The following is a 12,963-nucleotide window of genomic DNA, read 5'->3' as shown; positions in this document are numbered from 1 at the left end:
GGGACTGTGGTGATCCCTGAAAGCCACCACCCAAAGCTGCGAGGCTGCCCGGCCCACATGGGATCGGAGACGAGAACCCACAACCCCCACGACCCATCTACGGGCAACAAACCAAATCAGCGTGTGGAAAAACAAACCGCCCCTCTCCCCAACCCCTTGTTTGGGCCCAGCACCTATGTTATGTTTATGGTCTGATGACCACGGAGGTACCAGCACCTCCTGTGTTCTCTGCCTCCCAACAGACAACAAGGCTGATTCTCCTTTCGCTAACCCCAGGGTGAACCAGGAGCCAACCTATGGAGCTATGCTAGAGTGAGGACCCCCCCCACGCCCACCCCTCCCGAGAGCTCCCGGCTAGCGGTGGGTGTTCAGACTTACCCCCTTCCCATAGGGATGGGTCAGCCAGCCGAGCTCTCCCTGGGCCTTGGCAAAATCCAGCAGGACGACTGAAAGGGAAAGAAAACAGACGCTGTTAGACCAGGGGAGATGGAAGTCACATCCAGGCCGTGACCATCCCGCCGACAGACAGCCAAGCACATTGCGATCCCTCCGCTTGACGCTTGCTTTGCACAGGGATGAGCGAGGGCACAAAGCACAAGGCTGTGGGGAAGCAGGCCCGGGGCTGGTTTCCTTCACACCTATTTAACACCAGCGCCTGCCACACAGTGGGGAGAAAACCCCTCTTTGTTAAAGAGCCGGCAGCCACGGCCCTAAAGCTCCCGATCTGCATCTGTGTGTGGCCGGAGCGTCCTCCTGCCGAGGCAGGGCGGCAAAGGCCTGACGGGCCTCGGGCTGCAAGGTCAAAAAGCAAACGGAGGCAGCGGCTTTTGTTTTAAGCCAACCTCGGGAGCCTCCTGCAGGCACCACGGGGAAGCATAAAGGGCCCAGACCCATCGCTCGGCTCCTCCCTCCCCTGACGAGCGCCTGGCTCCCTGCCCTGGCCAATCCGGGGGGTGGGCTGATGGTAGTGCGAGGACTGGCTGCACTCCAGAGCAGGCCACTCTCCCTCCATTTTAAGAGCCGGGCGAGGTCAGAGGAGCAATACAAAATCTGGGCGGCCCCGCAGCTCCGCCCATGAGTCACCTCTCAACGCCGGCGGCACCCACCCCCTATGGCCTTGGTCTCTGCTCTGCCCCGCCTCGCTTCTGCCGGGTCCCCAAAGCCGCCAGGGCTGTGGCATGGTGCTGGCAAGATGTGGGCAGCTCCCAGGGCCAGGCTGGGACCGACAGGGGTGGAGATGCCACCACCCTTATCTCTCTCTTATCTCAGGGCTGTGTTTTTATTTGCCCTCATAACCCGTGTTTGAGAAGTTGACTAACCAGCAGGGCTGCTACAGACTTTTTATTTAGGAACAGGGAGGCAGCCTGAGAGGAAAGGGCAGAGGATCCAAAGGTGCAGGAGGGAGGGTCTGGCACAGTCAGGCCAGCCCAGCTCTGCTCACGGCTCAGAGGAAGCCAGGTAGACAGTAGGGCCAAAGCATCCCTGGTGTTACCCCAGTGAAGTCAATGGCATTATGCCAGGGATGAATTTGGTCCTATACACAGGCACATCTGCACTAGCTGGGATAATGATCACGAGGCCCTATCAGCCCTCATGCTTCAGGGCACCAGCTAAGCCAAGGTCAGGCAGGAATTTACTCCCCCTATCACTACATTAGCTGGTCTGATGCCTTTCTCCGAAGCATCCGGCTTCAGAGACAGGATACCAGGCAGGATGCCCCTTTGCTCTGCTAACTCCTGTGCTAGCAGCATCCTATTCAGCCCTTCCCGCTGCACCCTCCCCCCCAGTCTCGCTGGCCCTTCACCCCAAACAGACACGATCCCTGGTGCCTCGGGGGTTTTCCTCTGTAGCGCTCCCATTCTCCAGAGTCTGTTCCACTGCGTGAGAAGGAGCTGCGGCGCTGGGGGAACGAAATCTCTTCCAGACGCCGGTTTGGATCCAGGGGCCGCCCGCAGCTGCCAAGGCTGCAAACCATTCATTAACGTTACGCTGCAGCTTGAAAAACAGCCCCGCTGCCCCCGAAGGGGCTTTGAACGGGGGTGGGAGGCTCGGTCTCCATTCTCTAGGTATCTGCGCATGGGCTGGGCTGGGATTGCTGGCGGAAGGCTCACTCCACTCTTTTCACAGCCGCGTTTCTGCTCTTGCTTGTTTCCTGACTCCTTCCCGCTTTACACCACTGAGAGTGAGGGCAGAATCAGTCCCAACATCTAGGCCTTGCATGGTGATATCTGTGCCTGGAAGAAGGGCTGGGGCAGGGAGGGGGGAATCCTCCTTTCCCAGCTCTTGGCCAGGGGAAAGATGTGCTCTACAGGACCAGATGCTGGAAGCCACCTGGCTCCTAAAACCATTGCTGTAAGCACAAGACCCTCCCATTTTCACACACCGCACTGCCAACCTGCGTAACTCACCGCTGCAGGATTTCTAAGTATTGCCACAGCCTCATCACTGTCATATCCAAACACCTCCTAATTAGTTACCGATAAATGTATCCCCATAACCCTCTGAGTAAGGGAGTGCAGTTATCCTCATTTTATAAGTGCAAAAACTGAGGCTCAGAAGGCATAAGCGACTTGTCTAAGAGCACGCAGGGAGCCTGTGGAAAATCTGGGACCAGAAGCCAGCTCTCCTGAGTCTCAGCCCAGGGCTTTAACCACAAGGCCATCTCTCCTCATCAAGGCAAACATTGTGGTTGAGAGTCTTTAAGAGGACGGGTCTATTTTGCAACCACAAATAAAAACTGGAGCCATGCAAAGTGAAGGTAATGACAACAAGGCAGATCATGCTTCACGGCGTAAGCCAAGTGGCACAGGGGTCAGGAAGGGAATACACCCCATAGCCCCATCAGTGTGAGCATCGCACCACTGCATGGGCATGTTACGGACGGACTTTCTCCCTTTTCCCCGTAGCCTCAGGCACTGGCCACTTTTGGCCTTGGTTGGCCAGGGATCTGATCTGTCAACCAAGGCAAGCCTCTGCCATCAGCCAGCCAAACCCTCCTAAGACATGTTCAGACATGCAGGGCTGGAGTCTGCTGTCCCTAGCAGCACAGGGATGGAGGCTGGGACCTGCCCAGTGATCGAATGGGTTTGAAAAGAGGAAGGAAAGAAGGGAAGAAAAATAAATAACCCAGCAGCCGCATGACAGAGGCAGTGAAATCAAAGGGCGAGCGGCCGAGGTCTGAGCGGAAGCAATTACCCAGCCCGTCAGGGCCCTGCCAAACCCCGGTGAATCAGCCCGCCAGGAATGTGTTAGCATCAGGCATCTCTGAGCAGTGAAGGGCAGCGTGCAGGCCAGAGGCACCCAGACCCCTGGGGCTCCTGGTTCGCACTGGCCTGGCGCCCACGAGGCCGGGCAGCCCCGAGGATTCAGGCTGGGGAAGGGACCCGCCTCTCCCCATCAAACCTCTGCGAGCCAGAGGCAGCCCAGACGAAGTCGGTGAGAGAAGAGCCAGGCCTGAGGTCTTGGTGCCAGGGCTGTAGCCTGGATACCCAGGGGCCCCGGGCCACATGGGACGGGCTGCAGGCCCCAGACCCACCCCGCTCTCTTTTAACTCTGCTGGCTGGGGAGATCTCTTCATGGTTATTCTCCCAGGGCAGCAGATCTGGGTCCACGCCCTCCCTCCCTGTATAACACAGGAGCTGAGCCACCCCGCCAGCTTCCCTGAAAGAAACATGCCCCCTTGCCACCCCCGCCAGGCAGGCATAAGCAGCAGCAGGGCCTGCGTCCCCTGCTGCTCTCAAAACTCCTGCAGCTCTGCGACCCACCAGCTGCTTTCTGTGGAGGGAAGGGGTTTGGAGTGGAAAGAGCTGGGATCTACCGGCTGCCTGGGGATCCCGGACGCTCCCTGCCTCTGCATCTCAGGGTACATCTCCATGGCAACGAAAGACCCGCCATTGGTCCGGGTCCACTGATCCAGGCTCGCGGGGCTATAGATGCCGTGTAGATGCCCAGGCTCGAGGGTCTCCGAGCCCGGGTGCCAGGCCGAGGCTGAACGTCTACACTGCAGTTTTACAGCCCTGCGGCCTCAGTCAGCTGCCCCAGGCTGCGAGACTCGGTGCCACATTTTGCCACAAATCCTTGGCTCGGGGCAAGCACAGGGCGGATCCATGGGGCAGACTGGGTCTGGGAAGGAAGCCGGGCAATGGGCCCCCTTTGGTTCTGTGGATCCATCTTTTGCTCCCTGCTTTTGGGCCCCGGCCCAGCCCTAGGGTTGGAAACACCTTTAATCCCAGGACAAATGAATTCGCGGCTAAGAAGAGACACAGCAGGGAGCCTGGGGGTGGGGCTCAGGCCCACCCGTCTAACCCAGGACAGCCCAGCTCCGCAGGCTGCCCCCTCCATCTCTGTTGTCTAGGTGACGGCCCCCCCTCTCTGTGCAGGGATAAGGGATGTTGGGGGCAAGTGCTAAGGGTCTGATCTGAAGACGCTCCCTGACACTGGATGTCTAAGACCAGCTCTCCTGCACCCCAACACCCCCTCCTCCCCTGGGGCAGTGTGGCGTGGCACAGCCGGGATCTCACACAGCAGCAGTGAGCCGAGTTTGAGAGTGCTCTGCCCAGGCACCACTCCCACACCCCTGCCTCTTGGCTAGCAGAAGGGGCGAGCCCCTGGCCCACGCAGGGAGAGGGAACTCCCTTCTGCCCCAGCAGCAGGTTGCACCTGGCACGTTGCAACAGGTTCTGAAAGGCCAGCCCAGGGGTTAAAGCCACGTCATCGACTAGTCTCACACGGGGGCTCCTTTCTCCCGTGCGCCTTGCTCGCGTGTGACTGGGATGGGGGGATCTCACTGGCTAGCGGGTCTCGTGTGTGCAATGCTGAGAGTTGAGATGAGAGTTTAGCAGGGGGGCTGGTAATAAACACAGAGAGGATTCATCGTCCAGGCTGCTGGCGGACACTGGGATCCCCTCTGGCCCCAACGCTAATTAACCTAGCCCGTGCAGCGTCGCGTCACCACCCAGGTGTCCCGATCGGGGCCCTGCACTCCTGGAAGGGGTTGGCGGTCTCTTGGCCCAACAAGGTGTGTGGGGTTCTACCCCCGACCCAGGGTCTCCCTCTCCTTGTAGCGCATGGAGGGGATACAGCCCAGTGTCCAGTTTCCCACCCCCATCCATGCAGCCAGGCTGCATCACGTGCTGGGACCTGCCCCTCTGCATGAAAGAGGAGGGTGACTGCAATCTTCAGGCAAACCGGGTGTGGTGCACAGGCTCCTGGCAAGGCACCAACGCGGCCCTCGGCAGGGCCAAAGGCAGGAACCCCCAGTTCAGAGCTGGCTGAACCCTGTTCAAAGGAGCCAGGCTGCACGGGAGCTCAGAAACCAGGCTGTGCCCAGAGCGGACACCACACCAAGGATTTCACGCAAGCCCTTCATTTCCTTTCTCGTGACTGCAGGGCGACTCTGCCAGCACTGACCCGTCTCTGCCACCTCCCAGCTAGTTCAAACCCTACTGGTTTATTTATACTCCAAGGTGGGCTCAGCTGGTTTCCACCCGGCATTCCAGGGCGCCCGGTGGAAACAGGCACTGCTTCTTCCGCTTTCTTCCCCCATTTCTCTTCCTCAGAATATTTCCCTCTTCTCCAGAGCTTTGCAAAGATTCATTTGAGCCTCCCAGAATGATCACCATTTTGTAGCTGACAGGGCAACTGCAGGGCTGGTTGCGCCCCCATGGCCCTGCTGGGGAAACCGAGGCACAGAGCGAGGCAGTGACTTACTCAACGCTGCACAGTGAGTCCATAGCAGAGCCTGGAAGTCCGATCTCTTGACTCTCAGCCCCAGCCTGCGCAAGCTCCGGTTTCAGACCCATGCTTAAATCCCATTGACTTCAGGGGCATTTAAGCTCAGACCCCCAAAATTATTTAGGCTCCTAACCTCCATCAAGGACCTGAGCTTAGTGCTTTCCTGGACTTCAGTATGTGCTTAAGCGCTGCGCTGGATCAGGGCCTCAGTGAGCAAAGCTCCATCGTCTGCCCTGCGTGCTCTGTGACTTTGACCGTCTCCCCCTCCAACCTATGCTGAAGGTGATGTGAGTAAAAACAAACATCTCACTGGGCCATGGCCTCCCACCGGGAGCTGGGTCACCAAAGCAGCCCCAGCTCCCAGGTTTTATTTGCAAGTCGCCTTTTAAAAATGTTACACAAGTGGGGGAGAACCCCTGATTGCAGTCTGTCTGTCTGTCTCTCCTTGGGCTGCCTCAGCCAGGCAAAGCTTTCCCTCTACTCCTCTGCCCCCACTCATTTTAATCCTTTTCTCTCCTCCGTTTTCAACACCTTCTTTAATCGGTTTTCGCTGGATATTAAAAAAAATTAACAAAGGGAAAAATCTTCTATGAGAATTGATGTGATTTGCTCAAAGCCACAAAGACGAGTAGAACGAGACCCCCCCCCCCCACCACCGCATGTGCTTCCCCCAGGATAGCAGCTGCTTCTTCCACCTCGTCTGACCTAAGATCCGTCCGCAGGACAGTTCTTAGCATTTGTGGAGAATTACCAGTCCTGTTCTAGCCAACGCAGACCAGCCCTGAGAGGGAGCAGGGATTACATCTCCAGTTTTGTAGATTTGCATTCAGACCCCAGAGCACATCACCTGTAATAATGGTGCTCTGGCCTAATGGCTAAGATCTCCTCTGGCCTCTGCACTGTGGACTTCATCTACCGTGTTTTGCTCTCCCTAAATATGGAGGAACTATAGGTTTTTCCCTCATGCAGGAAGAGCAGATCGTGCTCCTAGGGGGTAGCAGAATAGTAGTGTCAAGATCTGTCATGCAGATGGGAAAGGCGAATTTCCCCCTAGTCTCAGGTTATAGGCCAAGGACGGATGATCTAGCGCATGCTTTCTTAAAGCAGCTGATTTCACTGGTATATTGCAGCATAAAAATAGATCTGCTCCCTTTACCAAGTAACAAGCCCTCTTCTAATTCCACAGCAGAGTTAATTGGAAACTGCAATTTGGCAAGAGATTAGTCTACATTAGACACCAATTACTTTTGGCACTTGGAAAACAACAAACGCAACGTTAATCTGAAAAACTGCCGCAATCTTCCAGCGGCTCCTTCTCGTGTGAGCTAATAACCAAGCTGCCTGGGGAAGCAGTGGTAGCAATGTTGTTGTAGTTTTAAGAATGGTATAATGTTCCAGAGTAGTGACTAGTTTTGGGTGGCCAACCTGAGATGCAGGATGTCAAATCTTGGGCGCCCAAAAAAACAGCTCTCAGGCTGCGTACTTAAAAATCCAAGCACCCAAAATTAGCAGCGGCTGTTAAATTCTTTTTTGCCTTAAATCACTATTTACATGGTAGACTCTCATGCTTTTTTCTGAGCAATTACAGCCCATCTGGCCAAGTATGTGTATTATTCCAGATTCCTCCATGCCTAAGCCACATTTGGCTTTGTTTTTTTAAAAGAAACCCAACTCTACCCAATAACTCAGCACCGGACCAGAACCATCCTGGTGTCATGTGCCAATACCTAGGGTTTGGATTTCTTCATAATAGTCTTTTAAGATACATACAAAAAGAATTCACAGTTGGAATCAGCTGCTCCCTTTTCTAATGGCTTTTTTGAATGAAAGATGGGTCCAGGCAAAAATCCTTGATCCAAACACCCTCAGCATTTGGAAACATTCAGCTCTAGATAGGAATTTTGCAAATAGTCCCCAATCTCTCTATTGGAGAAAACTCCAGCTCCAGATCAGAACAGCTCCAAGCTTTGGGAAAGTTCTGATCGGATCCAGATTTGGATCAGAAGTTGGTAGTCATCCCGGGGGCCTCCAAGCAGCATGCCTGAGGTACTCTCTGGACCTCATCCAAAACTCAAAGCCAGTGGGAATCTGTCCGCTGCACAGATTAGTTACGGACCCCTGCAAGTTGGTTTGCATGCAGGTTTTGTAGCAATCTGATGGCTATATCGGTTTAGAAGCAGCGCTAAAGCAGCACAATGCAGTTATACCAGTATAAAGGTGGTGCTGCTGCTGGTACAGCTTACTCAGGACACAGAAATCAGACATACCCTAGAAGCACCTTTATCCTGGTAACTGTAATCACTTAGCACAAAGGGCTGAGTAAAGGACAGGGAAAAGTTTATTTGATTTTTAAACTACTCTTATATTGTCCTGATATTGTCCTAAATATTCCAGGCCGGAATTCTGCTTTCAGTTCAATTCTTCAATCTGCTTTGATTTTTCTCCCAGCGTAGCAATCCCCAGGAGTGTAGGTGAAATCCTAGAACTCTGGGAATGTTTCAGACATGGGCCCAAACTAAAAAGCCTAGATCCAAACTCTGGAAAAGTTTGGAATCTGGATCGGGACTCAAACTCCGGCACTCTGACCCCCCCCCCCCTCTGGAATCATTACATGGTAAAAGTAGATTTTGGAAATTGGCACCAGTTTTCTTCTATCTTCCCCTCCCCCCCCAAAAAAATTGAGTTTAATAATTCTGTCTTCAGAATGCTAAAGGCCAGAGTAGATCTGGAAGATCTGGAGCAGCTTTACTAAAAGTCAGTGGCGGTAACTCCCCATTTACTCTGGTGTCACCAAAAGCAGAAGGTGGCCCTCTCTCTCTCTCTCTAATGTGTGTGTCTGGGGCTTTCTAAATCAGGAGAAAGACAACAGATCTCTGCTATGACCAGTCATGCAATTTACATGGTTACAAAAGCATCTTCCATGCAAAACCTTAGTAAGGTCTCTCAGTAACAATGGTTAAAGCTGCAAATAAAGGAGGAAACTTCTGGATAAATTGAGGAAATATTCCCCCCTCCCCGCCCCCACCCACACCCTTTAATACCTCATACATATGCAATGGCAGGGAACACATCATCCACCTTCCCACCAGTGATTCAACACCCCTCCCCTCCCCTCTCGCCCAGCCCTGCCATGGGATATTTGCTTCTCTGTCCCAACCCGGTTGTGTAACGGAGGTGTCACTCCTGGCACTTCCACACCACGCGTGACCTCGCCCTGAATCAGCCACCCTGGGCGAAGTGGTGCAAGGGCCGCTTCTCCCAGGCGCCGGGCGACTCTCAAGAAATCCCAGCAGCAGCCGGCAGCACCTCTCCCGGCGTGTTTCCAGACGGGAAAATCCTTCCCCCATGGAGCGATGTTCTGCCCCCCCCGCCGCCCCGCCAGCAGATTCCTGCCCCGAACACACCCGGGCGCCCCGCTTCCCAGGCTCTGCTCCACTGGCCCCCAAGGTGCCTCCTTGCAAACCCCCTCCCGGCCAACCCGCCAGGCGCTGCGCTGTAAATCCGGAGTCACGCCGCATTCCCGGCCGCAGCTAAAACAACCTGTCGGCGGGTGCGATCCCGGCGGAAGTTTCTGAAAACTTTCTCGCTGCCTCTGCAGATCCTCCGCCTTCCCGGAGCGGAGCAGAGCAGAGCAAACCCCCCCCCCGCCCAGGCAGCGGCTCCCCGGCCCCGCACCGCTCCCTGGGGCCGCCAAGACCTCAGTTCTCCGCCCCGCTCCCCGTCCCAGTCCCGCACACGTGCGAGGAGCGCCGGGGGCCCGCGGGAGAGGATCGGCAGCCTGCTCACACCGGCATCCAGGCAGGGCCGGGGGCCCCCCCCCAGTTCCCCGGGCCGGGTGCCGGCCGCTCGCTCGCAGCTTGCAGAACCAGCCCCCGGCAGCGCCCGGCTCTTACCTTCCTTGGCCCGGGAGCCGAGCAGGGCGCCGGGCAGGAGCAGCAGCAGGAGCAGGGCGAAGCAGCAGGACAGCCGGCCCCCTCCGCTCTCCATCGTCCTGGGCGCTCCCCTGGCTCCGGGGCCCGGCCGAGAGGCTGGAACGAGCCGCGTCTCGCCGGCGGCCGGTGCCTTCTCCGCGCGCGGCCGGCCCCTGCACAACTTGGTGGGAATGTGGGAAACTTCGGTCCGGTTCATTCATGCCCTGAGCTGACGTCACCCAGGCCACGCCCTGAGGAATGCCGCGCGGGAGGGGCCTTAAAGAGACAGAGCCGCGGGATGAGCGAGCCCAGGGGACGGGCCGGCCCAGCGCCTTCGCCCGAGAGCTTTGATCTTTTATTGCCTCGCATCTCCCTGCCGTCCTGGTCACCCCATGGGGGGACTGTCCTGCTTCCAGCAGGGCCATCTGGTAGATCCTGGGGAACAGCAAGATGAGAAATGCCTTCCATCCCACCTCCTCGGTAGGGACGAGGACACATCTGGGTGTTAAAGCAGAGGGTATTGAAGAGATATCTCACACCCTTGTGCAGCTGGACCCCTGGTACACACACAGAAACATCCTCACCATCCTCCCACTACCACTGGGACCACACACACACAAACACACACACACAAACACACACAGAGTTTAGTTCAAAGGAGACAAATAATGGGGAGGAAATGTCCTTTTCATATTCTAATCCTCCAGCAAACTTTCCACACTCCCTCCGTGTAATTTACACTGAGAAATTTCCTCTTTCTTTTCACCTGCTCAGAAATCTTGTGGGGTTTTTTTTTTTTTTTTTAATGTCTCATCCTTTTCCTCGCAGGTGGGTAAGATTTTTTTTTTTAATGCCTGCAATAGAACTAAGGCCAGGATTTTCAAAACTGCCCGGTTCTCCCAGTCAGAGCCCAATTTGTAGATGCGTTCAGCACTCTGGGGGCAGGGCACTTTTTAAATTCTAGCCCCAGTTGTGCGTGCCAAGCCCTTGAAACACTGGCCCCAAGTGCTTCAGAAAATCAGCCCCACGTGCCACGCTCTGAACCCCAGGTGCCATGCGAACGGAACAGGCCATCCACTGAAATTCTATGTGACCTGTCATGGGTGTCTCGCAGCCGGGTTCTCCTCTCGCTTGCAGGCAGTAAGCCAGCGAGTCACTCTGCTGCAGTCAGTGAAGCAAGCCACGGGGCAAGCAGGCCCTCACTTCTGAGGGGGGATGGATTTTTGCTGGGCCCTTGCCTGATTCTGCTCTGACTGCCAACGGTTCGACAGACACTGGCGTGACTCCAGTGACTTAAGTGGAGTGATGGCTGAGGGGAGCTTGCTGGGGAGACTCACGTGCTCCATACAGATGCAGGGCCGGGCTGGGCTCCCACTTTGGCTGGCTTTACACACGGTATTGCAGTGGAGTTAGTCCTGATTTCAGTGTTCAAGCCCGGAGTTAGCCCTGCAAAGATCAAGGGGGCTGTTTACATGCTTAAACATGTTCTTGAGCCTTGGAACCTGAGGTTGGCGTGAGATCAGAATCTGTTCCCTAGCACGAGGCTCCATCCTATCCAACACACGGCACTATGGGATCATTCCTACCATTTAGTAGTGGTTTTTATACAGAGCCAGTGTAAACCCCAGTCCTGCATTGTGACCGGCTGCTAAGAACAACCCCCCTGGGGCCACTTCCAAACAGCCTTTGCAAATGAAAGATCCCCTGGTTATAGGGGAACCTTATAAAAATAATCAAGGGTGGTATTTATGCTGCCACCATAAACCCTAATGATGAAGGAACTCTCCCATAAAGTCTGGGGAAGGGCCTGAGGTGCTGAATGCCATCCCGAGCCGCCAAAGCGCTTGTAAAACTCCCGCCGTAGCCTCCTGTTTATAGTATTGGGAAATGTAATGTGATGGCAACAAAGTTCCGGGAGGTGTGCATTGTGATAATGTCCCATGATCCCTTATCACGGTCTATTAAAGCCTCCAAGGGATTGCCTTGAGCTCGTATCTGCAGCAGAGACTGAGTCACCGGAGTGGGGTTTATTCAAGCGGAAAGCATACCCCGCCAGGGCCTGATCCTGCCAGCTTTCCGCATGCAGGATTCCAAGGCCCTGATCCCATCGCCTGGTGCCTTCCTCTTGAAGTCAAAGAGGCTGTGTGCAGCAGCTGCAATCTGCCTGCACTCAACAAGCACCGGCACTAGGGCCAGCTGGCTTCCAGGGAGTTCCATGCATTCCGGGGCTGCAGGATGGGCAACCTAAATAAATCACGAAAGGGGTGACTTTCACACCTGGCAATGAACCTGTGACTGCAGGGACCACTGCCCCTCTTCAGCTGCACGCTCACTCCTTTCTCAGCCGCTACCTTGTCTTCCCACCATTTGGCTGTTAATTCCCCAGTCCCGTTTTGTCTGGATCCTGAGCTCTGGAGGGCAGGAACCGTCTTTGTGGTATTGGTAGCGCAATGGGGCCTTGGGCCCCCAGATGAAAGATACTAATAATAATTTGGAGGAGAGGATCTAGCTGGGATAAGGTGTAAAGTCCTGGGGGAAGAGGGGAAATCAAGGTTTTCATGTTCCATTTGAGGGATCTCCCGCATGGTTCAATTTTACAAAAAGAAGAGGAGGAAGAAGAACAGTTTTGAAATGGAGCCAGGGGTGGGGGGCTGCACTCAGGAATGAAGCTGACCTGCATTCTGAACGGATCCTGTTTTCAGGCTCAAAAATTTCTTTCAGGCAAAATGTGTCAGGACCATGGGGAGTTTCAAATCTCCCATGTTTTCCGTGTGAACCAGGCCATGTCATCTTGCATCAAGTAACAGTCCAACATGAAATTGCAACATTTTTACAGCAGCATTTTGCAGGGTAAAAAATGTGGTGTCCCCTCTTATCTCCTTTCCAAGGCTGCCCTGGAGCAGTGTGGATTTGATACAACACTAAGCACTGCAGGGGCTGAATTCTGCCCTTAATTAGACACCTGACGTGCTGCATCATGGACCTGAATGGGGATCACGCTTGTCCATGCTGCAATGCAAAGATTAATGAGGTTCAGGTACTAGCCCAGCAGAGTTACCACAGTCCTGAGGCTGAGAGAGTTTCCAGTCCGCAAGGGAGGGAGTGTCTTTTGCACAGAAACTTGGTGTCATTCAATGGAATTCACCCTGCAGGGCAGGAGATCCTCTGCCGGATGAGTGGGATGGTAAGACGCCAGGACAGTACCTGCAGAATCCAGCATTACCAGACCCGCACTCTCTTGGATGTGCTTTACCCTGATTCCTTTCCCCCCCCGTCTCTCCATCCTCTACTTGACTCTTCCAGCTTCTCTCTTAGGGCT

At 55.0% G+C, this 12,963-nt stretch overlaps 1 protein-coding gene across 1 annotated transcript in view; it reads right to left on the bottom strand.

Moving 5' to 3' along the window:
- Positions 1 to 9,807, bottom strand: part of EPHA2 (EPH receptor A2) — a 34,156-nt gene extending 24,349 nt beyond the window's left edge. The window contains exons 1-2 of the mRNA XM_067566225.1: positions 9,627 to 9,807; positions 379 to 446 (exon numbers count right to left, since the gene is read on the bottom strand). Of these exons, the coding sequence (XP_067422326.1) occupies positions 379 to 446; positions 9,627 to 9,720 (162 nt within the window). The 5' untranslated portion in view covers positions 9,721 to 9,807. The remainder of the gene's footprint in view (positions 1 to 378; positions 447 to 9,626) is intronic.
- Between the last annotated feature and the right edge of the window lie 3,156 nt (positions 9,808 to 12,963).

Source organism: Emydura macquarii, unplaced genomic scaffold (genome assembly GCF_026122565.2).
Source record: "Emydura macquarii macquarii isolate MOO-44397 ecotype Brisbane River unplaced genomic scaffold, CSIRO-AGI_Emac_v2 contig_2768, whole genome shotgun sequence".
Classification (NCBI taxonomy): Eukaryota; Metazoa; Chordata; order Testudines; family Chelidae; genus Emydura; species Emydura macquarii.
This window is presented reverse-complemented; position numbering and strand designations above follow the sequence as displayed.